This window comes from Coccidioides immitis (assembly GCF_000149335.2).
Source record: "Coccidioides immitis RS genomic scaffold supercont3.2, whole genome shotgun sequence".
Lineage (NCBI taxonomy): Eukaryota > Fungi > Ascomycota > Eurotiomycetes > Onygenales > Onygenaceae > Coccidioides > Coccidioides immitis.
This window is the reverse complement of record NW_004504309.1, coordinates 1,699,729-1,720,042: the sequence shown is the minus strand read 5'-3', so window position 1 is coordinate 1,720,042 and position 20,314 is coordinate 1,699,729. Positions and strand designations below refer to the sequence as shown.

The window sequence follows — 20,314 nt, the reverse complement described above, 5'->3', positions numbered from 1 at the left end:
ATAAGCCAAATTTACAGACGCATGTGAGTGTTGAGAGCGAGCTGAAAATCCAACAGACGAGCGAGCCCTGTCGAATTTTCCGGGGAACGTGGAGGGTGTGCGAGGGTTCGGCATCGATGGGACCATGCCAAGCGACCAAACGAGCCAGCGGGAAACGGACGGAGACGCCGACGGAGAGGAGTTCGAGGGGGCACCTGCTCGGTGTCCCGTCAGACGGAGAGCTGTCGCAGGCGATTAAAACCGATGTACTGTTAAATTAATAGTTAGAGAGAGGGAACAGAGAGAAACGAACGACGTGGAGAAGCTCGCAGCCAGCGACAAGGGGCGAAAGGCACGCCTGAGATGACGGGTTGTTACGATCGCAGCGCAGGGCGGTGTCTTAGAGCCTCATCCAAAGCGGGCTTAGTTAGCTAACTAGCACGTGTGCCTTAGTCAGCATCAGCGTCCCCGCGCCCATTCTTGCTTACTTAATCGCGCCCACTTGTGCGACAACGCAGCAAGTCCAGCAGGGCATTTTAATACAAAGGACACCGGTGGGATCGAGAGCGAGGGGAGACGGCGAGAAAGAGCAGCTTGTGCATTGGTCGCATGTATGCATGTGTCTCTATGGAGGAGTCCACGGCACGGTTTAAACGCAGCAGCTCTACTTCCGTAGTCTAGTTTAGGGACCCGCATGAAACTTTGTTGTCCTTAGGTAGGAGATAGTTAATTAGTATCCTGGAAGTCTAGGACATGACGAAGCCTTCTCACGTTCGAAACCCAGCGAAAGTATTTCTACAGCATTCGAGATTCTCTCTAATAACGATACCCTGGTCGTGGTAAAGAAGAAAATTGCCACACCCCAGCGCTCCACCGTATCAAAGTGCAAAGAACTGGCCACCCATAATGATGCCAACGCGCCCATGCAAGCAAAATGCCAGGAAACCGACCATTTTAAACACCAAAAAAATCAAAGCGTGTATAAACCTCGGGATGATCGAATTGTGCCATATACTAGCGGCAATTTCAAAAAACACGCCGTATACGGAGTACATGGGTCATTATTACTCGTCGCCGTCGTACTTGTAATCCAGCCCAGGCTCAAGATTGCCCTTCCAGTGGTGCTCTGGTTCGACCAATTCCGGCATGACATATCTGGCCGTCAATGCAAATCGAAGGTCGCCGTTCGGTGTTACAGAGTGCTAGTAACGGTCGGCTATTAGTAAAATACTTGCAAATGCCGGACTGTGCGCTTACCTCAAAGTACTTCTGTAGGTTCGCGCCGTGCATAACAACCATGTCACCGTGATGGAGGTCGAGCGAGCACATAGGTTTTGCCTCCTTTCTGCTGCTCTTCAGTCGCGCTAGGGCGTCCCAATATTCGGCGCAGGTGATCCCCTCGTTCTCGTAAAGCATCTTTAACTCGCGCCGCTCTTTTTCCATAGCGCAGCCCGGCAGAACAAGGTCGTTAGGTGCTATGTTTTTCTTCTTGGGCTCTGGGACTCTGAAGTATTTGCCCTTCATGCGGATGAGCATCGTAGCGGGAGCACCGATAGATAAGGTCGCAACCGTGGGCCCCAGCGTATCTTCTCCGTCGTCATGGTACTATTTTCCGTTAGACACCCTGGGGAAAAGGGGCCAAAAAAAAAAAAAAAAAAGGCTAATAATTGACTTACATTGATTGCCATTTTCTCAAAGTACCCCAGCGTAAGGAGTTCATTGGGTTGTTGGAACTCTGTCGGCGGCACCGTCTTCATGACAGCCCAGCTAAGACGGCCCAGGGCTCGAAGGAGGAATGACGGTGTCTCGCTAAACGGCCTTGAATCAACAGCCACTATATACTTGTACGGCATCCCCTAGAAACGGTAATCAGCCATCAAACAACCAAGACTGAAATATAGTGTCACCTACAAAGTTTACCGCGAAGTGCGACGTTAGAGTACCTTGAACTGTAGGATTCGACTTGTTAGTCGATATATGCCATCGAAAAAATGCACTATTCAATACAACTCACCGACGCTAGCTTGAAGCTTATGTCGTTTCAGCCCGATATCTTCCGTGCATAATTTCCTGAACAGATCGTTTGGACCACCCTCACGCTTGTTAATCGTGGTATTTGCTGCGAAATGGGTCATGATATTGCCCATTCCTAGGTCGAACATGTCCAATCGGTAGTTTTTTAGGTACTGAACACGAGACCTGCACACCAGTTCGTTTCCAACCAGATATCGATGACCTGTGGCGCCCATCTCGAAGTCGGAAATAATTGATCGTAGGTCGACAGAGACTGGGAGATTGATGTGCTTGAATCCGCACCCGCCATCTTCTTTAGCGCAGCTCCAGCCATTCCAGAGAGTTCTTGCGACGCATCTGTTGCATCTTGGGCAAACAATCCCTTTCCACATCACTCGTGCAGTAATAGAGATCCTGCTATCTTGAGGCAACGTGGCGAGGAGATCCGGTACCAAGCTATGCTGGGGTCGCATCGGACATGGAGCTTGACGTCTCATCTTCAAGAAGTGCGGGGCGAATGTTAGTTCCGTCGGCGGGCTTCGATTGTTCATTGTCCAGAACTTCTTGCATTCGCGTTTCAAACACATCCAGCCTTGGGCGTATACTTGATGACTTAACTGGAGGCACTCTGGGCAAGTTGGGAGTACTGGTGCTTTGGCATCGCTGCGTTCACTAACAGGAATTGGCACGTCAACGTTTTTGGCGGCCCACCAACTCTGAGACTCCAGATCTAGCTTTTCGAAACGAACTTTTGCTCCGGTAAATGGTCCGGACTTTTCGTACCAGATATCCGTGACTCGGAAGAAGCTCATCACGTTGTACCGATGCGGGACCCTGGTTGTGCAAATTACATTTCTATCTCCTATACAGAGTTAGTATTTCTTTCATATGTGCTATCCCAGTGAGAAGAAGCATACCGACAACCAAACCAACGGGGATATCATGCTCCAGGTTGAATATGAGGGCTCTAAATGCGGGATTCTTGATATCGATATCTTCAGTAAGCTGAAGTTTGCCCCCAACTTTTATGCAGCCTCCGCCACTAGGAATATGTCAGATCAATTAATATCGTAATAGCAATAGAAAACCTACACCCGAGTAATTACCACTTCGTGGTCTAGATGTGCCCTGTCACCGGCGTCTCCATCAATCAGCACGCCAAATGCGATGCCGTCTTTGAAATAGCAGCCTCCTTGAGTTGAACGAAACCAGGGTAGCGCATCGCACAACTCGGGGCGATCAACTGCCCACGCTGGTGGAGTACCGACTGGCTCTGGCCGCGCTTCGTTCGGCGGGATGTTAGGAACCTCTTCTGAGGAATCTTGAGATCTCCCCAGATACGAAGTGATCTTATTTATTTTATTACCTAAAGAAAGCATTAGTGGTCTTATATGCCATAACTCGAAATGAAGCCCAACTCACCCCTTGATTTCTGGGTCTTTTTAATTGCGCCATTCTGAACTAGCCTCTTGTCACTGCCGCGAGAGACAGGCTTCCGTGACTTAGCCATGGTCTATAAAGCCAATGGTCTTCTCCTATTAGCAAGCGCTGTAGCTAGTGTTATATCGGACAGCTTTGATAATCGAAAAGAACAGGAACGTCCCTTCCAGTTGTCTAGCGACGTGGTACGTCGAGTTGATAGGCTTTGATATCTGGATATCAACGGCGTTAGAGTCAAGAGCGAAATGAGGGCGAAGACTCGAGGAATTTGAGGACTGTGCGGTAGACTGCGAGGGAAAAAGAACGGCCCCAGGGGCCCAGAGGACTTTTATAGACATTGTGAGAGAAGACACGACGCGCTAAGCACAACTGGGGCAAAAGGATTCACTGGAATATGAAGTGATAAGCAGGATGCTGAGTGACAAGAAGAAAAGAACACAAGGAGAAATATGTATTAAAATGTAACAGATACAGGGAAAATCTTCATAATAACATAGGGCACGCGAGCAAACAAAGGGGCGTGAAATGAAGGGGGCATCAGTCACTCAAGCAGGACTCGCAGTGTTACGACAGCTCGTAACATCGTAGAATACATCTGCAGAGAATACAAAGTATCGTATATCTTGCCGTAAAACTGAAGATAGGACAACGTAGAAAAGTCCCGAAAAAGAGCTCATTTCACTCACTATATTATATATAGTACCAGCAACGGCGCTCATAGACTTGTACCGCACGATGCTGGGATTCCCCCCGACCACTTTGGCGACTTGGTATAGCCTCGGCACCTATAGCAATAGCTTCTAGCCAAAGTCAAGATTGTATGGCGCGGATGTTTATAGGATCTATCTTTTAACAGGATAATCGAAGTAACCGGTATTATGATGCGATAAGCTGCTGTTATGTTTGTAGGGGGATCGAATTAAACATCACCGAGACCGTTTTAAGGTCCCGCCAGATGGACGCCATCAGAATGACGAGATATTTGCTTGTCGAGACATCCATGGCTCAGGGATGAAGGTTGGGAGTAGGTATCATCGTGACGTCTCTTCTACCGAAAAATTGGGTGTGTTTGGATCAGTTAAACTCCAACCGGCATAATTCTTAAAACTTTAGAATCTGAAGACATAGATCTCATGCCTATGTCTGATTGAAATATAAAATAATAGATCGCAAATATAAAGGGCAAGTATGAACCCAATATGTTAAAATATTGCATGCTTGATGCTTAGAGGCTTCTCCACAGCCTGGATGGCAAAGACGTCTCGTAGGTTTCCTTATGATATGGACCTGAACATTTTCCCGTAATCCGGGCAATTGAAAAGGCTTGTTAGTCGATTTTTAACCGGCAGTTAATACTCCGTACACGCCCATAAAGCTCCTTCGCGACGGCGTTGTTTTTAGCCTAAGAGATTGGCCGGCAAGCCGTTTGGATTGACGTTTGCTTCAACCGACGTCAAAGGTCTTGGCAGGGGGGAGCTGGCGTCTTTGGAACGGCGACCGTTTATGCTTTGCTAGCGGCCCTTAAACACACAGCCTTCGCAGCATGGAAGGCAAAGGGTCTCTATGTTCTTGGGTATGGCCTAAATTATGGCCTTAAAAAGCGAATTTTTTTTCCGCCCTGAGCAGCGATTGACCATTTCGTCCTTGGCTGGCCCTTATGGAGCCGGGCTTTAGTGAGTATATAATCTGTTCTTCTGACAATAGAAAATAAGGGAACAAATGGTTTTGAATGTGGGCAGATTTGAAGGCCTTTTTGCAATGACGCTTTAAGGATATCGAGCTGCTAGAAATGATATGATAATTAAAGGCGGAACATTGTATGCTATGCGGTAGAAGAAAACCGTTGAATCTCAAGGGTATTGATATCTTCGACTCTTGATAGAGGTTGAAGAAAAAGAAAGAGAAAAAGGACTGGAGGAGGAGGGGATATTTATACCCTCTCTGGGGCCCTATCTGCTGCACTGAGAATCTAGTAACATATCTTGCCGTCTGATCACTAACTTACCACAGTGTCATGCGATGAATAAAGAAGGGCCAATAATATTGCCGGTTGCTCTGTGGTGAAGTGAAGATAAGACGGAATATTGAATAAATTACGACGAAAAGTGAAGATGCGACGGAAGGTTTGCAGGACTGGGTGAATGCTGTGAGAATGGTAGCCAATGGTAGCAAAGAGTTAAAGCAGTCAGTGATGTCCAGCTCTCTCAACACTTTTACTTGAGGCAGCAAGCTTGAATTTTGACAGTCTAGTCACTCAAAATCTAGTGGGCATGATCCAAAGAGCAGTCCAATACACCAAATGAAAGATTCATCGAAAAGATCTCCTGCAATCAGTGACTGATTGGTAACCGAAGCTTTGAAAGTGAAAGATGCGACAAACAGTAACCAGCATTTATTTCCAAGTGAGACGAAACTAAGAGCGAAATGAATGAATGAAAAACTGCAAAGCATCAAAGGCAAAAGTGAAAGATTCCAGCAATCAAGTGTGAGAGATGCGAGGAAAAAAACCTAAACAGTAGAATTGGGACACGGATGGCCCATTTGGTGTACTATTCATAGCTAACTGTGTATTCAGGTCTCTATATATATACATGTCCACAGGAAAAAGCAATATATATCAATGTTAATGTGCTTGGCTTTCGCTCGACTCCATACCGCCATGCCTTCGAATCCAGCCCATCTCTATATATGCATGTACCAATCATTGGCCGCCGCATTAAATCTTTGCGCCGGCCTTGCGTCTTGCTTCTCGCTCCTTATCCCGCAACAAGCGCCTTAAGATCTTGCCGCTCGGACTCTTCGGAATAACATCAAGGAACTCAACACCTCCTTTCAACCACTTGTGCCGCGCTTTGTGGTCTTCCACATGCTTCATAATTGCTCTGATGGTTGCTGCATCGTCCGATCCTGCCGAGGAACTCTTAACAACAAAGGCCTTCGGTAGCTCGCCAGCGGAATCATCCGGGACAGGAATAACGGCGCAGTCGGCAACATCCGGGTGGGAGAGAATATGGGCTTCGAGTTCTGCTGGGGCGACTTGTAGACCCTAAACTTTTATGAGCATCGGATCGAGTCTACCTACAAGCGAAAAGACAGACTTACTTTGACCTTGATCAATTCTTTTATCCGGTCAACGATGAAGATATGTTCATTGCCGCTGGGTGCAACGCGAACAACAGCCTCATCTCCAGTGCGCATCCAGCCATCAATAAACGTCTCTTCCGTCGCCTTCTCATTATTCAGGTATCCTAGAACAACAGATGGAGACTTCACGACCAGTTCCCCGGGTTCATCGTAGCCCGTGAGTTCAACGCCTTCGGGAGATATTATCTTACACTCGATTCCAGGAAGGATGGAGCCCGAGGAACCAAGCCAAACATCATGGGAGCTTGTAGTACACACGACGGTGCAGGTTTCAGTCATACCTAAAGTTGGTCATTAGACACTTCAGTATTTTGGACCCCATCAGCGAGAATCATACCGTATCCTTGTTTGATCAACCAGGATGGTTTCCATTGTTGTAACTCATCAGCTGTCTCCTTGCCTAAGGGAGCAGCTCCGGTGAAAATGGCTCTGACTGCGCTCAGATCTCGCTTATCGCATAGCTCTTTATTTCTTAACATCGCAATAATAATCGGAGGCACCTATGGTTTTGATCAGCAAAGGGCAAGGGCACAAAGAGAGCTAAGCAGGGTAGGAACAGAACATACCAAATAGAGCGTGCCTATTTTGTATTTCTCGACCGTTTGAAGGTAGTGGTTAAGCTCGAACTTGGGTAGGACAATAACCTGATCACCGCGATACGGTCCACAATGGCACATAACTACTAAAGAATAGATATGGCTTTGAGGGAGTAAGCCGAGGGCGACATCGTTGAAGGCACTCTGACCGGCAGGTTTCAGAGAGTTCCTGTGAGGCGCCTCATACACCATCATCTGAAGAGTATTGGCGATAACGTTCCTATGGGCAATTTTGACCCCTTTCTAGCGCGAAATTAGTACCCCATACACCACTAGATGGACTAAGTATCCAAGTTCAACGTACCGGTAGACCTGATGTTCCACTCGAGTAACACAAGAATGCAGTCTGCCTAGCTCCCTGTCCGGGCCCAAAGTTCAATTTCTCCAGCTTTGGTAATGAATAGCCTTCGGTAATAAACTGCTCCAAAGTCCGCATGCCCTGTGGAGCTTCGGTAGACCCCGTAAACTCGGTAGGAAGATCGAGGATGTAAATTCGGTTTCTGGGAATGCCAGCTTTAGCCGCTGCCTCGAGAGCGATGGGCAGAGAGGGGACACAGGTGAAGAGGCTTTGGGCTCCAGAGTCTTTCAATTGGTAAGTGAGCTCAGGGCCAGAGTACACGGCATTGGCGGGAGAAGCGATGCCTCCACACCGGTGGATGGCCCAGCAAAGCACCAAAAAGTCGATCTAAACAGATGACATCAACCACCCAGCCCCTGATGAAGAGATCGGTAGATGACTGCCTTACCGTGTTGAAGCTGTAGATACCAACGACCTTCTCCCATTCTGTTCCCTTGTTCGGGTGCCAACCAAACTCCTTCGCTAAAGCCCGGGCAAGAACATCAACGCGTTCAGCTACTTTTGCAGCCGAGTACGTGCGGCCTGTCATTCCACATGTAAAAGGGTCCTTCGACGAGGCCAGCGGATATCGGCCATACTTGTCATCCAGCATGAAGTCGCAGATGGCAACGTCATCAGGAATTGGGGGCAGCTCGCCGACCCAAGCAGGAGCACGGAAAACCATCTCGTGAAGAGGCTTGGTTCAAACGATTTACAGCGGGTTGAAGTAGTCCAAGATGATAATCTGTACAAAGGAAGGGAGCGAAAAATAGTGAGAGACAGAGCCAGCAGCTCGACTGAAACAGCGGAAGATCTGCCATCGCGAAAACAACTTGTCCCCATTGCTCCAAGCTCACCCGAGGTCCAAGCAAACATGGATGATCGGTTCGGCATTCAGTATCCCCCGGGGCCTTGCTGCACACCTAATTCGGGGCGACCACCACGCTAAGTGCAGGCGTGATTGGTGCCCGTGTTTTCGTTCTGCGGGGGCTGAAGGTTTGGGTAATGATAACGGGAGACGGTGATTGGGCGCTCCCCCTCATCCAACCCAACAATTTGATGGATTCGTTCGGCGGCGCAAAAGCCAAAAAGCGCTTGGGAGGAGCTCAACCTTCCGAGACCAGTCCTGAGTTTGACGTTCTTGGAGTACCATGGCTCTTCACAGGCAATCTGGAAGCATCAACCTCAAAGGTATCAATCCAGACTGCGACCATGGTAGATTTGATACACCTTATCGAAAACCCGCCAACCCGCTGGAGCGATATTTATTTCTGTTCCAATTACTCCGTACTTAACGTCCAAAAGCTATGTGCAAATGCCAAAGGTCTAACCCGCCGAATTTCGATCACGGCGGTTCATGATGTATCATATACAGCACCACCCAAATCCAAGGGCTTTAGTGGCTTGTGGTAGTTAATTCAATCCTTTTCCACATTCCAACGTGCAAAATGCCCTCTTCCTCCCACTTTCCCATACTCTCATCCGTCACGAATCCCATTCGAGCGTACAATGCCTCCACTTGCACCTGAGCGTGGACCAGAACAAGTCCGTTCCAGGACTCCTTGGGTCCGAGGGCAGAGCTGATGTCCTCCTTGTGTCCCGCCGCCCAATTCAGGGTCGTATCGACCAATTTGCGGCTCAAACCCAATCCCCGATAGGCCGGCAACACGGCAACTCTCGTCAATTTCACGCATGGCTCCTCGTGTTGAGCATGGCCCTCCGAACCTGACTTGCTGTGATTCGGCCCTCCATTACTCAAGTGGACTTCATGCGGTGGGTGTGGTGGTGGAACTAATCTTATTACCCCAATAGGTTCTTGCTTGTCCGCTTGGGTGTCGTACATGACCCAGTGGTAACTGCGCTGGTCGTCTTCATCAAGTTCGCTTTCGGGCGAGCATCCTTGTTCATCGATAAAGACCGTGGTACGAACGCTCATAGCATCGTTGAATAAGGGGGGGTTGCATGGCGGATAAGGGTCTGAGGGCACAGGCCGTCGGATCTTGGGTCCCGGCGGAGGGAGCAAGCGCGTCGAAGTATTCAATTCTGAACCCATTGTTTTAGCTGAAGCGGGCTAAGTCGAAGCTGAAGTTAACGAGATCAGAAAGGGTGAATAGATACTAACACCTCTGCTACCTGCAGACACCAGCGGGTTTTGTCCGCCAACAGCTTGCAAGATGACTCTCGAGCACCCTGGTCTGCGGTGTTGTAAAAGGGCGCCATTTGAGCTGGAGATAAGAATTAGATAAACCCGAGATGACCGGAAGAAATATATCCCGGTGAGCCGGGCCGCTATCTTCCAAACGGTCAATCATTGACATCTTTGCAACGGGCAGCTTGTAGATGAGAGCAACTTGAGGAGGAATGAGGTCTACTGTGTGATTCACGCTAAGTCTAAGGATAGCAGTCCCACATATGATAGGGGAGCTTGATTCCACATTCTACACGTTCCCCGGTTGAACATTCGGGAATCATTGTAGTACAGGCCCTAGTAAAGGTCCAAAGGAGAATTTTTGGAGCAATTAATTCTTTTTACTTATCCTGAATTGGTTACCAAGTTAAGATTGAAAGTAGTTCTAAGTTTAGTTATCTGTCATCTTGTTGGTCGTGTTTTGCTTGCTTCCTTTCGAATAGGAGTGACGGCCCTGCTGGCGGACGCTGCCAAAATTTTGGATTTATAATCCAACTTTCTACATTCATCGATCAGCATCCAGAGATTTTACTATATAGTGGCATAACCTGCAGGTTTAATGAGTGTCAATTACAGTCAGCTCCATTTTACAGAGCAGTAGTCTCTGCTTTGAGACCGAATTTTTGGGATATCTATTCAACTTCCCCACCCCGCACTGCCCCTCCTCGTCCAAAATTTCTCTCCCGGATTCCCGCCTACCTTATCTTATACATCGCGATTCACAATGCCAGAGCAACCGCGCGAAAGCGATCATCACCGTGACGAGGAAGGCGAAGACGTCTTCCTTGACGCCGCAGACGCCGCCGAAGAAATCATCCCCGATGAAGATCAACACATGGAGGACGCCTCCGACGAAGACGAGGATTTAGAAATAACTCTCCAAAACGATTCCACTGCCCACTTCGACAAGCACACCGACTCTATCTTCTGCATCGCGCAGCACCCCGTACATACGTCCATCGTGGTTACAGGTTCTGGTGATGATACGGCATACATGTTCGATTCGACGCCTACGGATGATAGACCTTTATTACCCACAAGCTATGAGACGACACCGCAGCCTAGGAAGGAAAGAGAGTCACTTGAGCCAATTTTGCGGCTGGATGGGCATACTGATTCTGTAAATGCAGTTTGTTTTACGGAACCTGCAGGCGAGTACATGCTTACGGCGGGGCTGGATGGGAAACTGAGAGCCTGGAGGGATACGAGCGCTTCGTTAACAGGAAAGTCGTGGGAATTCCTGGCAGAGGTCCAAGAGGTGGAAGAGATCAATTGGCTGGCGGTCTGCCCCGTGTCGCAAAGCGAGAACGAGGAGAAACGGAATGTGGTAGCGTTGGGCGCGAATGACGGCAGTGTATGGGTATATCGGGTCGATAAGCAGGATCGAGAAGCGCCACTTTATATGCTGGCGTCGTTTTTTCAGCATACAGCTTCTTGTACTGCTGGTGCGTGGTCGCCTGACGGGAATCTACTGGCTACAGTTTCGGAAGATGCAAGCTTCTATGTGTATGATGTCTTTGGTGCGGCCGCTGCTGCTGGCATCGCTTCATCTGCAGGTACACAGACTGTGGTGGGTTTGACAGCGCAAGACCAGAGATTTGCCGTTGACGGTGGATTATACTCTGTCGCTATAGCTCCTTCTGGTACATTTGCCGTCGTTGGTGGGGCTGAAGGACATATCAAAGTTGTCGGACTTCCGCGTGTGTCATCAGATTCCAATCAGACTTCAAGACAAAAATCGAAATCTAAAGCTGGTGGAGCAGCTCCCTCGGCTGGTGGTGGCGCAGGGACACTTCTAGCGTCTCTCCAAGCGCAATCCGATGGTATCGAAACCGTCTCATTTTCCTCGCCTCCCCTTAACTTACTTGCTGCCGGTTCCGTGGACGGCTCGATAGTTCTGTTTGATGTGGCGCATCGATTCGCTATTAGACGTCATATTCGAGGTGCTCACGGAGAGTCGGCGGTTGTTAAGGTCGACTTTGTTCGCGACGGTGAAGCTTCAACACAGAGACCTACTGGCCCGGCATCCACAACGTCGGGTAGACCGTGGTTACTGACTTCGGTGGGCATGGACGGTGTGGTACGACGATGGGATACCCGTGGTGGAACTGCTGCAGCTGGATATGGTCTTCTCAAAGAATGGAGAGGTCACGCGGGGATCAGTGAGAACGAGGACGGCGAACAATCCGGGGGCATTCTAGGATTCGTGCATGGGGATCAAGGAGGGAAAAGAATAGTAACAGCTGGCGATGATGGAGTTGCGTTAGTTTTTGAGGAGTAAAAATTGGAAGCATAAAATTTGGGTGACTAAATAGAATGCATGCACGGCATTGATGCCCGCTATCTCGGAAAGACAAAAGTCACCTTTTGAATCTGGAAACAAAGAAGCTTGTTTTATAACAATCGTAGTGTGCACGGAAGGCGTAATATGTACAGAGATGTCAGAAGGAGAATGGGAAACATAGTCAGTGCGCCTTCAAAATCTATGTGAAAATAGGGACCTTCCCCACGCTTATGCCTAGCATCGGACTTCCAGGATTTCCCCATCATTCCATCCAAACGAACTCGTATGCGTATAGGATTTTAAATGTCCCACCCATTTTTAAAACCGATCGTCGTCGGCGCCAACTTCTAATCTATCCACAACAGTCCCGGGTCATACAGCAAATGAAGTCTCTAGTGATGCCCTTCACCGTGGTGGTCATCCTTTAAAAACGCCCACTCGTACCCGCAATATATCGCAAAGGCAACAGTTGCTATTCCTAGACCGGGGAAACTGTTTCTGAGTCGGTTCATCCGGGAGAAGGGGCCGCTGTATCGCCATGCTTCGCTGCAGATGATGTTAGATGTATAGTTCCGACAGCAGGTACATGGAAAACGAGCATGGATGCAGTAAAGACGGAACATAAAGAGAATGGTGCCTACTTTCGCTTCCATGGATCCTTCTGGGCCCATATGGATTTCGGATTAGCTGCGGCTTTGAAAGTCTTCATGTCAAACCCGGTGGGGTTTGGGGGAGCCATTGTCGCTGGCGTGGGGACAACGAGGACACGATAGGGAAATTGTCGGAATAGATGGAATGTAATTGATGATATTCGAAGAGCGACGCAGTAATTTGTAGCGGCTCTTCCACCACAATTGGCACGGCTGCTGGCGCATCCACCAGGTGAATCGTGATCTCGAGGTTGTTGCTTCGGGTGATGAGGTAAGCAGGTTTCTGGAGATGGCGCTTTCTAGGCTAGGCCCGATTTGGCTAAGCTCGCGATTGGGCGCTTGGGGCGAAGGGAGAGGCGCCGGCGCAAGCTGCCAGCGAGCAAGCAGTAACATCAATCTCAATTGTCAAAGAAGCTGATTCCCACTCACTGCCATCGCTGTTCAGAGTATATGAACACTTAACAACTTTACATCAAACGCGTTATATCTTATCTCTGGGCATTGGCTGGCTGCCATTTCTACTTGTTGCCGTCTCTCTCTGGCTAAAACTTCTTCATGCCCCATCCCACTTCGGCATTCCCACCGCGCTCTACGAGGTTTCGAAGCATATAACCACGATGCCACCGCCTGCCGGTCGATACGGGCCGTCGGGCATTGCAGGCCCATTTCCCCATCTTCAACAAGCACACCTCCAGCAACAACAGCAGTCCCAACAGCATCATAGCGCACACCCCCAGACCGCCAGCACCGGAATACCCCCCTCTTCACTTGGTGGGCACCCAGGATTCGGCCTCGGCACCTCTGGCTCTAATATTAACCCGTTTACGCTCCCCGGCGCCAATGGAATGACCGTAACTGGATTCCCTGCAACCGGAGCCGCTGGAAGTGGTATCCCAGATGGAGGCGGGACAGGCCTCGCGAGCCATGCTGCTCAGATGGGTTTTCTGCGTGGTGCTCAGATGCAACAACAGCAGCAGCAGCAGCAGCAACAAGCTCAGCAGCAGCAATCGCATCTGGTGCATGACGGTCGGTTGGTTATGGATGGCAAGGCGGATAAATCGAGGATAAGGGATGTATGGAAGCATAACCTGGCGCAGGAAATGGAGTCCCTTCGTGCGTTGGTGGAGAAATACCCATATATCAGCATGGTAAGCATTGCGGACAGTTTTTACCTGAAGGCCTAGGGTTTTCCCGGTGTGAATGTGCTTATAGCCATGTTTTATACTGTCTAGGACACAGAATTTCCCGGAATCGTTGCACGGCCAATGGGCACTTTTACGACAAAAGCAGACTACCACTATCAGACGCTACGGTGTAACGTGGATCTATTGAAGATGATACAGCTCGGGGTTACCCTATTTTCGGAAGAGGGCGAGGTTCCGCCTGCGTATCCTACCAATGGCACTCTACACGCGAACGGCAATCATCTCGTTCCGGCGCCATGTACCTGGCAGTTCAACTTCCATTTCTCTTTGGAGAATGACATGTACGCACAGGAGTCTACAAGCATGCTAGCAAAGGCCGGAATCGATTTCACGATGCACGAAAAGAATGGAATCGATCCGCTGGAATTTGGCGCTTTGCTGATGACCTCCGGACTGGTTCTGCTGGATGACGTACACTGGATCTCGTTCCACTCTGGGTATGACTTTGGCTATCTAATGAAGATCATGCTCTGCAAGCCTCTTCCTGATGACGAAGAGGAGTTCCACAAGCTCCTTTCTATATTCTTCCCTTCACTTTATGACATCAAATTTCTCATGAAGCATGCGAGCCGGAATCAATCGGTGAATGGATCCCCCCTCACTCAAGGCGCTGTGCAAATACTGGCCAACCTTGGGCAGAAATCGGGGCTGCAGGATATCGCGGATGAACTAGGCGTTAAGCGGGTAGGGATCGCACATCAAGCAGGGTCCGACTCGCTTGTAACAGGTGAAATATTCTGGAAGATGCGCCAACTGGTGTTCAATGGGACCATTGATCAAGCTAAATACTCTGGTCAAATATGGGGTCTGAACGGACAGATTCCCGCTATGCCTTATCATACGGGCAATCAACCCCAGCAGACTCCGAATCTGAACGGGGCGATGGTTTATTCGAACACGGCAACTCCGAGCACTCCAAACACCGGTCATGCTGCGCCGAATAGCAACCAGACTCCAGCGCCACAGTCCCACGTCAGCGGGAATCCAAGTTTGACCCCTGGTGGAGGCGGCGGCGTTTTCGGGGCATTTCAGCTCGGAAGGACATAAACAATTTTTGGGGAATGGCATTTAAATGAAGGAAACGTTTGAAGCGGGTATTGGGTCTCATACTTTCTTCCTTGATTTTTCATGCCAGCATGCTGGAGCAGGCGCCAATTGCAACCGTAGCTATTTATTCGCTTCGATCTTCTTTTTTTGTTCCTGTCCATGGTACCAGGTTTCTTTCCCTGGTTTGTATACGTTGTTGCGGTTGCGGTTGCGGGGGGGGGTGTGCTGCTTCTGTCTCTATTCTATCTTATTGCGCTCTTTTCATGTATTCGTGTGGAAAGTTTGCTTTTGGAGTTGTTTCCTCTCTTTTACTTTTGCGTGCTGTGCGTCCTGGCGCTGAGTCGAGTGTTGTTCTCAATTCATTCGGCGCGGGTGTGCTCTATTCACGGTGGTGTTTCTCGGCGCTAAAATATTCTTTCTTGGTTGCGATTTCTTCCAGTCTTCAGCTATATTCGTCAAAAATTTGACATATGTTTTCCGCCGTACATTGTTCCCCGGGGATGTGTGTACAAGGGATCGGCATCTTTCATGAAATCAGAGTTCCCCATCTCGGTCTCACCCTTGCATCCCGATGCGGGGAAAGGGGTGTGTGGGGAGAGATGCGAGATGCTGGCTTCTGGCTACAACGGTGTGAGGGGATCCTGGTGCAGTGTGGGGGGAGCTTCAAGCCTCAAGGTATTTGGAGCTTGTCACTTGCCGTGCAATTCTCCGTACTTCGTCCAGAGTACACTCTGCGGTTACTCGTGACAGCATAAATCACCGTATATTATAACTTAGCTGCGCTCCCTCGCTGGCTTTAATGACCTGAACAGTCAACTATAGCCGGTGTTGTTGGAGGCTGGCATGCACAGACCGACGGCAGACCCTGACACGAGGGCGTTTACGTCCGCGCCCCGCCAGCTCATCCGTTGCACCGTGTCTCCGATTCCCCGTCGCGAGGGCATCCAGTGGGGGAGATAGAGAAACACCCGGAAAGTACCAGATACATGTGGCATAACGTAATTTCGTGAGTGGCGTCGTGTCACTGATACAGCTGGCCTGGTCGGATCTAATTTCCAGAACCGATAAGAGAGCTTCTTTGCGAGGGAGGGGGCGCTAGTCCGAATCAGGAAAAACAATCCCCTATCACAGCGGAGTTGTCGGTGGCGTGTGCCAGCAATGTCCAGCGTCTGCTGTGACACCCTCGAGATTGACGGAGATGGCCAGAGAGAGACCCCGGGGCGAATTGGTCGCGACGGGTTGCAAGGCCAGTCAATGATGGATCACTGTAAGAGGTCCCGTTCTGAGGGACTATCCGAAAATTTCTCATCTCGCTATCACCGACAACGGAGATGGAAGCTGGTGATACGGATAATCAGGACTGCTCTCAATGACACGGCCTGAAAGTGCTTAGCTGCATGAGGAGCTTTGCGCTCTTATCCTAGAACTCGTACCTAGCTGTGATCTTGTGCCTGGGCTCTAATGGGTTGCCGGTTGCCGCTCTGCGGGGACACTGTCCATGCTCAAGCTTTGCCTATACTATGCGCGTATAGCTACACCCCCTCACGGATTCCGTCCTGCTACATATAGCTGTGATCGAACCCCCTCTTGCCTTCATTTCCCTTTATTTCTTTTCTTTTCATCGCACTCGTTGACCATCTTCATCCGTGCTGTTTGGTTTCCAAATCACATCCCTTAACAATGGTATTAGATCGTTTGAAGCAGCTATCCCTCCAAGTGGACGGGACATCTCCCATTCCACATCCCTTAGACCCTCTCACTACGGTGGAAATTGATGCTGCTGTGGCAATCATTCGTGCTGAACATGGCTCCGTCAGGTTCAACGCGATTACGCTGTGGGAGCCACGGAAAGCGGAAATGATGGCCTGGCTGGCCGATCCAAACAATGCCCCTCGTCCGCATCGAATGGCTGATGCCGTTGTCATTGCTCCCGGTGGCAAAATCTACGATGGAGTCGTGGACCTGACAGAGAAGAAGGTCGTACAGTGGAAGCACACGCCCGGAGTGCAGCCATTGATCACGATGGAGGATCTGCAAGCTGTCGAAGGTTTGATGAGGAAAGACCCCAAGATCATTGAACAATGCGAGATCCTCGGTATCCCAAGGGAGGATATGCACAAAGTCTATTGTGATCGTAAGTGCCACTCTCGTCATATCTGTAACGTCGTAAGCGAGGAGCTGATCGTATCTATGCAGCCTGGACCATTGGATATGATGAACGCTTTGGAAACAACGTCCGTTTACAGCAAGCACTAATGTACTACCGCCCAAACATCGACGATTGCCAATATGCGTTCCCACTGGACTTCTGCCCGATCTATAATGCAGAGACCAAGGAGTTCATTCACATCGACATTCCTCCCGTTCGGAGACCGATCAGTAGAGCTCCTCCAAACAACTACCATGTTGAAGCTATTGAGAAGGAAGGCGGATACCGCAAAGATGTTACGCCAATTAACATTACACAGCCTGAAGGAGTTTCTTTCAAAGTTGACGGCAGAACCATCAATTGGCAAAATTGGAATATCCACGTTGGTTTCAACTATCGAGAAGGTATTGTCTTGAATAACATCACATATAACGATAAAGGTACAGTCCGCCCCGTCTTTTACCGACTTTCACTCGCCGAGATGGTCGTTCCATATGGAAATCCCGAACACCCACATCAGCGCAAGCACGCGTTTGATTTAGGCGAATACGGCGGCGGATACATGACCAATAGCTTGACTCTCGGATGCGACTGCAAGGGCGCCATCCATTATATGGATGCCGCTTTTGTCAACGCAGCCGGTGCAAGCACGATTATTAAGAACGCGATCTGTATCCACGAGGAAGACGCTGGAATCCTGTTCAAGCATACCGATTTCCGTGATGATTCTGTCATCGTGACTCGCGGCCGTAAATTGATCATTTCTCATATTTTCACCGCGGCCAACTACGAATACTGTGTCTACTGGATCTTCCACCAGGACGGAACTGTCCAGCTTGATATCAAGCTGACCGGTATTCTCAACACCTATGCTATGAACCCTAATGAAGATACACACGGTTGGGGAACTGAGGTGTACCCGGGCGTCAACGCTCATAACCACCAGCACCTTTTCTGTCTCCGTGTTGATCCTAATATTGACGGATCGAACAATACCGTCTTCCAGGTTGATGCGGTTCGAGGCCCGGGCGAAGTCGGAGGCCTAATTAACAAGCATGGAAACGCATTTTACGCAAAGAAAACGAAGTTCACGACTCCCAAGGAAGCCATGTCAGACTATGATGGCTTTACCAGCCGCACGTGGGAGATGGCTAACACGAATAAATTGAACCCCTTCAGCAAGAAGCCTGTCAGCTATAAGCTCGTGAGCAGAGAAGTCCCGCCTCTGCTTCCTAAGGAAGGAGGACTGGTTTGGAAACGTGCAGGGTTTGCCAGACATGCCGTTCATGTTACCAAATGTAAGCAGACTACCCCTCAAGTTTTGTTTGATTGTTGTTAATATAGGGCTAACCTTGATCTTAGACCGCGACGACCAAATCCACCCAGCAGGCCGACACGTTCCTCAAACATCAGGCGAACCTTCTCACGGCCTTCCAATGTGGATATCCGAAACCGAAAACGAATCCATTGAGAATACTGATATCGTTCTCTGGCATACGTTCGGCATCACGCACTTCCCCTCTCCCGAAGACTTCCCAATCATGCCTGCTGAGCCTATGACCTTATTGCTCCGTCCCAGAAACTTCTTTGACAGGAACCCGGTGCTTGATGTCCCACCAAGCTACGCCCGGACTCCGAGCCAGGTGCTCAAAGCGGTTAACGGGTGCGGGGGAAAGTGTGGAGATGGGTCGAGCCGGGCGGTGTAGGCTGAATCGACGGAAATTGACCTCAATCTCTTTTTTGGCTTGCTGAAATGTCTAATGATTAATCTATGACTGTATATATGTGTGTTTTGGATGAGATTTACATTGGTTAATGAATTGATAATGCATCCAGTATGAAAACATTATCGCTGCGAGTTTCAGCAAAAAAGGGATATGCAACTAAGTATTGGACATGGTTGCCCTCTCCTAACAAGGGCTCAAGCACGACAAAGGGGCATGGGTCTCGACATCAAACAGAAATTCCATTCATTTTCTATGTTAACTAAATGATTAACCAAATAGCAGCATTCATCATACAATGATGACTGACTTGTGCTACTATATAATCTGTGCAGGCGTTCACAACGACAAATAACACTGAACGTCTCGATATTCAACCGGGCTCTGGCACCAGATCATAATGGCAATCAAACGGTATTATTTTCCTAAAATCGATTTCCAAGTTGCTTCTGTGTGGTCCCAAACCTTCCCAAGCATTTCGCTCGTCATGTACTCCCTGGTCAGTCTATCGGGCTGGACTGTATCATTATTCCAGTTGACTAGAATTACTTGACTGGCACCAGACCCGTCCACTCTGTTCTGCTCAGAGGTAGTGGTATATAAAGCCCTGTCTCCAGCTTCATCTACGCTTAACGCAAAAGGCCATGTCAGCGGAGCTAGAACATATTTCACAACCAGACCAACGAAACTACGACCACCGTTCGCCCATCCTTTCGTCCGAACAACGCCCGGGTAGGTATGTACGAACGAAACCCGAGGATGTAATATAGCTAAATGGTGCAGTGCAAGAGAGTTCATCGTCGCCGTTCCAACTCCAGCCTTCATCATGCTGTAATTTTCTGGGCTTTCGAGCCCCAAGTCTGTTTCCACAAGACGAGTGGAACCGGTTGCGTAAAGGACGCTCACAACTCTTCCTGCTGGAGATGCTTCAAGAAGCGGGGCAAGACGTTTGGCCAGAAGGATCCGCGTGTAATAACGGGTAGCCATAGCGGCGTCCAACCCTTCAACGGTGTCTGTCGAGTTTATGTCAGAGCATGAGCCTAGAGAATGTTTAGAACGACGTGAAGAAAACTCTCAAAAACAACCTTGTCGACCATCCCAGGGGAAATAACCCGCTGATAGAAATAGCAAGTCCAATCTGGTTTCTTTGCTAGCGATCTCTGCGCAAACGTCTTCCGCATCCTTCACAAGAGAGATGTCCTTGTGAATGAAGATAAACTCGCCATCTGGGTTGGACTCGCGCAGGTCTCGCAAAAGAGACTCTCCCACGACGAGATTTCGCCCTACAATATACACCCGCGGCTTTGCAGCAAGGCGGGCAAACTTGCGCAAAGCATTCTCCCCGATTCCGCTCGTTGCTCCGACGAAGACATAAACTCCTCCCGGTGAGCATTTGACGAGCTGGGCATTCGCAGCTCGCACTTCCGATAAAGAAACCATCGTGAATGATCCTATTTGGTTTTCATTCCTCGTGTGACTGAACTGTCAAGGTTTCGATATATATAATGCGACGTCAGATGTGATGGGGGATGTTTAGGACCAGCTAGTGGGCGCTGAC

General features: G+C 49.3%; 8 protein-coding genes across 8 annotated transcripts; 3 read left to right on the top strand and 5 right to left on the bottom strand.

Moving 5' to 3' along the window:
• Positions 1-942: 942 nt before the first annotated feature.
• Positions 943-3,502, bottom strand: CIMG_11674 (uncharacterized protein; the record flags this gene model as incomplete). Its single annotated transcript, XM_001242217.2, has 8 exons — positions 943-1,181; positions 1,237-1,584; positions 1,656-1,835; positions 1,891-1,928; positions 1,994-2,854; positions 2,910-3,034; positions 3,085-3,358; positions 3,415-3,502. 8 exons carry the CDS (start codon positions 3,500-3,502, stop codon positions 1,044-1,046), a joined length of 2,052 nt encoding a protein of 683 aa, XP_001242218.2. The 3' UTR covers positions 943-1,043.
• Positions 3,503-6,148: 2,646 nt separating this feature from the next.
• Positions 6,149-8,194, bottom strand: CIMG_06113 (phenylacetyl-CoA ligase; the record flags this gene model as incomplete). The annotated part of the gene is made up of 6 exons (XM_001242216.2): positions 6,149-6,478; positions 6,535-6,857; positions 6,914-7,076; positions 7,143-7,415; positions 7,477-7,857; positions 7,919-8,194. 6 exons carry the CDS (start codon positions 8,192-8,194, stop codon positions 6,149-6,151), a joined length of 1,746 nt encoding a protein of 581 aa, XP_001242217.2.
• Positions 8,195-8,905: 711 nt separating this feature from the next.
• On the bottom strand, positions 8,906-9,562 carry CIMG_06112 (acetyltransferase; the record flags this gene model as incomplete). The annotated part of the gene is made up of 1 exon (XM_001242215.1): positions 8,906-9,562. The coding sequence occupies one exon, from the start codon at positions 9,560-9,562 to the stop codon at positions 8,906-8,908; it is 657 nt and encodes a 218-aa protein (XP_001242216.1).
• Positions 9,563-10,218: 656 nt separating this feature from the next.
• Positions 10,219-12,036, top strand: CIMG_06111 (60S ribosome biogenesis protein Sqt1). The gene has a single exon (XM_001242214.2). It carries the CDS (start codon positions 10,422-10,424, stop codon positions 11,976-11,978), a length of 1,557 nt encoding a protein of 518 aa, XP_001242215.1. The 5' UTR covers positions 10,219-10,421; the 3' UTR covers positions 11,979-12,036.
• A 24-nt stretch (positions 12,037-12,060) lies between these two features.
• CIMG_06110 (NADH-ubiquinone oxidoreductase B12 subunit) lies at positions 12,061-12,873 on the bottom strand. Its single transcript, XM_001242213.2, has 2 exons — positions 12,623-12,873; positions 12,061-12,527 (listed from the first exon to the last, which is right to left on the bottom strand). The coding sequence occupies exons 1-2, from the start codon at positions 12,718-12,720 to the stop codon at positions 12,374-12,376; spliced, it is 252 nt and encodes an 83-aa protein (XP_001242214.1). The 5' UTR covers positions 12,721-12,873; the 3' UTR covers positions 12,061-12,373.
• Positions 12,874-13,248: 375 nt separating this feature from the next.
• CIMG_06109 (CCR4-NOT transcription complex subunit 7) lies at positions 13,249-15,370 on the top strand (the record flags this gene model as incomplete). The annotated part of the gene is made up of 2 exons (XM_001242212.2): positions 13,249-13,779; positions 13,864-15,370. 2 exons carry the CDS (start codon positions 13,249-13,251, stop codon positions 14,881-14,883), a joined length of 1,551 nt encoding a protein of 516 aa, XP_001242213.1. The 3' UTR covers positions 14,884-15,370.
• A 745-nt stretch (positions 15,371-16,115) lies between these two features.
• CIMG_06108 (peroxisomal copper amine oxidase) lies at positions 16,116-18,873 on the top strand. Its single transcript, XM_001242211.2, has 3 exons — positions 16,116-17,017; positions 17,080-18,330; positions 18,395-18,873. The coding sequence occupies exons 1-3, from the start codon at positions 16,564-16,566 to the stop codon at positions 18,736-18,738; spliced, it is 2,049 nt and encodes a 682-aa protein (XP_001242212.1). The 5' UTR covers positions 16,116-16,563; the 3' UTR covers positions 18,739-18,873.
• Positions 18,874-18,977: 104 nt separating this feature from the next.
• On the bottom strand, positions 18,978-20,239 carry CIMG_06107 (uncharacterized protein). The gene is made up of 2 exons (XM_001242210.2): positions 19,842-20,239; positions 18,978-19,769 (listed from the first exon to the last, which is right to left on the bottom strand). The coding sequence occupies exons 1-2, from the start codon at positions 20,194-20,196 to the stop codon at positions 19,174-19,176; spliced, it is 951 nt and encodes a 316-aa protein (XP_001242211.1). The 5' UTR covers positions 20,197-20,239; the 3' UTR covers positions 18,978-19,173.
• Between the last annotated feature and the right edge of the window lie 75 nt (positions 20,240-20,314).

Excerpts from the sequence above, each read along its gene's own strand:
- CIMG_06111 (XM_001242214.2), top strand. The coding sequence starts at position 10,422 with ATGCCAGAGCAACCGCGCGAAAGCGATCATCACCGTGACGAGGAAGGC.
- CIMG_06110 (XM_001242213.2), bottom strand. The coding sequence starts at position 12,720 with ATGGCTCCCCCAAACCCCACCGGGTTTGACATGAAGACTTTCAAAGCC. Across the intron at positions 12,528-12,622 it reads AAGGATCCATGGAAGCGAAA|CGAAGCATGGCGATACAGCG; the intron begins GTAGGCACCATT and ends CATCATCTGCAG.
- CIMG_06108 (XM_001242211.2), top strand. The coding sequence starts at position 16,564 with ATGGTATTAGATCGTTTGAAGCAGCTATCCCTCCAAGTGGACGGGACA. Across the intron at positions 17,018-17,079 it reads GCACAAAGTCTATTGTGATC|CCTGGACCATTGGATATGAT; the intron begins GTAAGTGCCACT and ends GTATCTATGCAG. Across the intron at positions 18,331-18,394 it reads TGCCGTTCATGTTACCAAAT|ACCGCGACGACCAAATCCAC; the intron begins GTAAGCAGACTA and ends CCTTGATCTTAG.
- CIMG_06107 (XM_001242210.2), bottom strand. The coding sequence starts at position 20,196 with ATGGTTTCTTTATCGGAAGTGCGAGCTGCGAATGCCCAGCTCGTCAAA. Across the intron at positions 19,770-19,841 it reads CCCCTGGGATGGTCGACAAG|ACACCGTTGAAGGGTTGGAC; the intron begins GTTGTTTTTGAG and ends TAAACTCGACAG.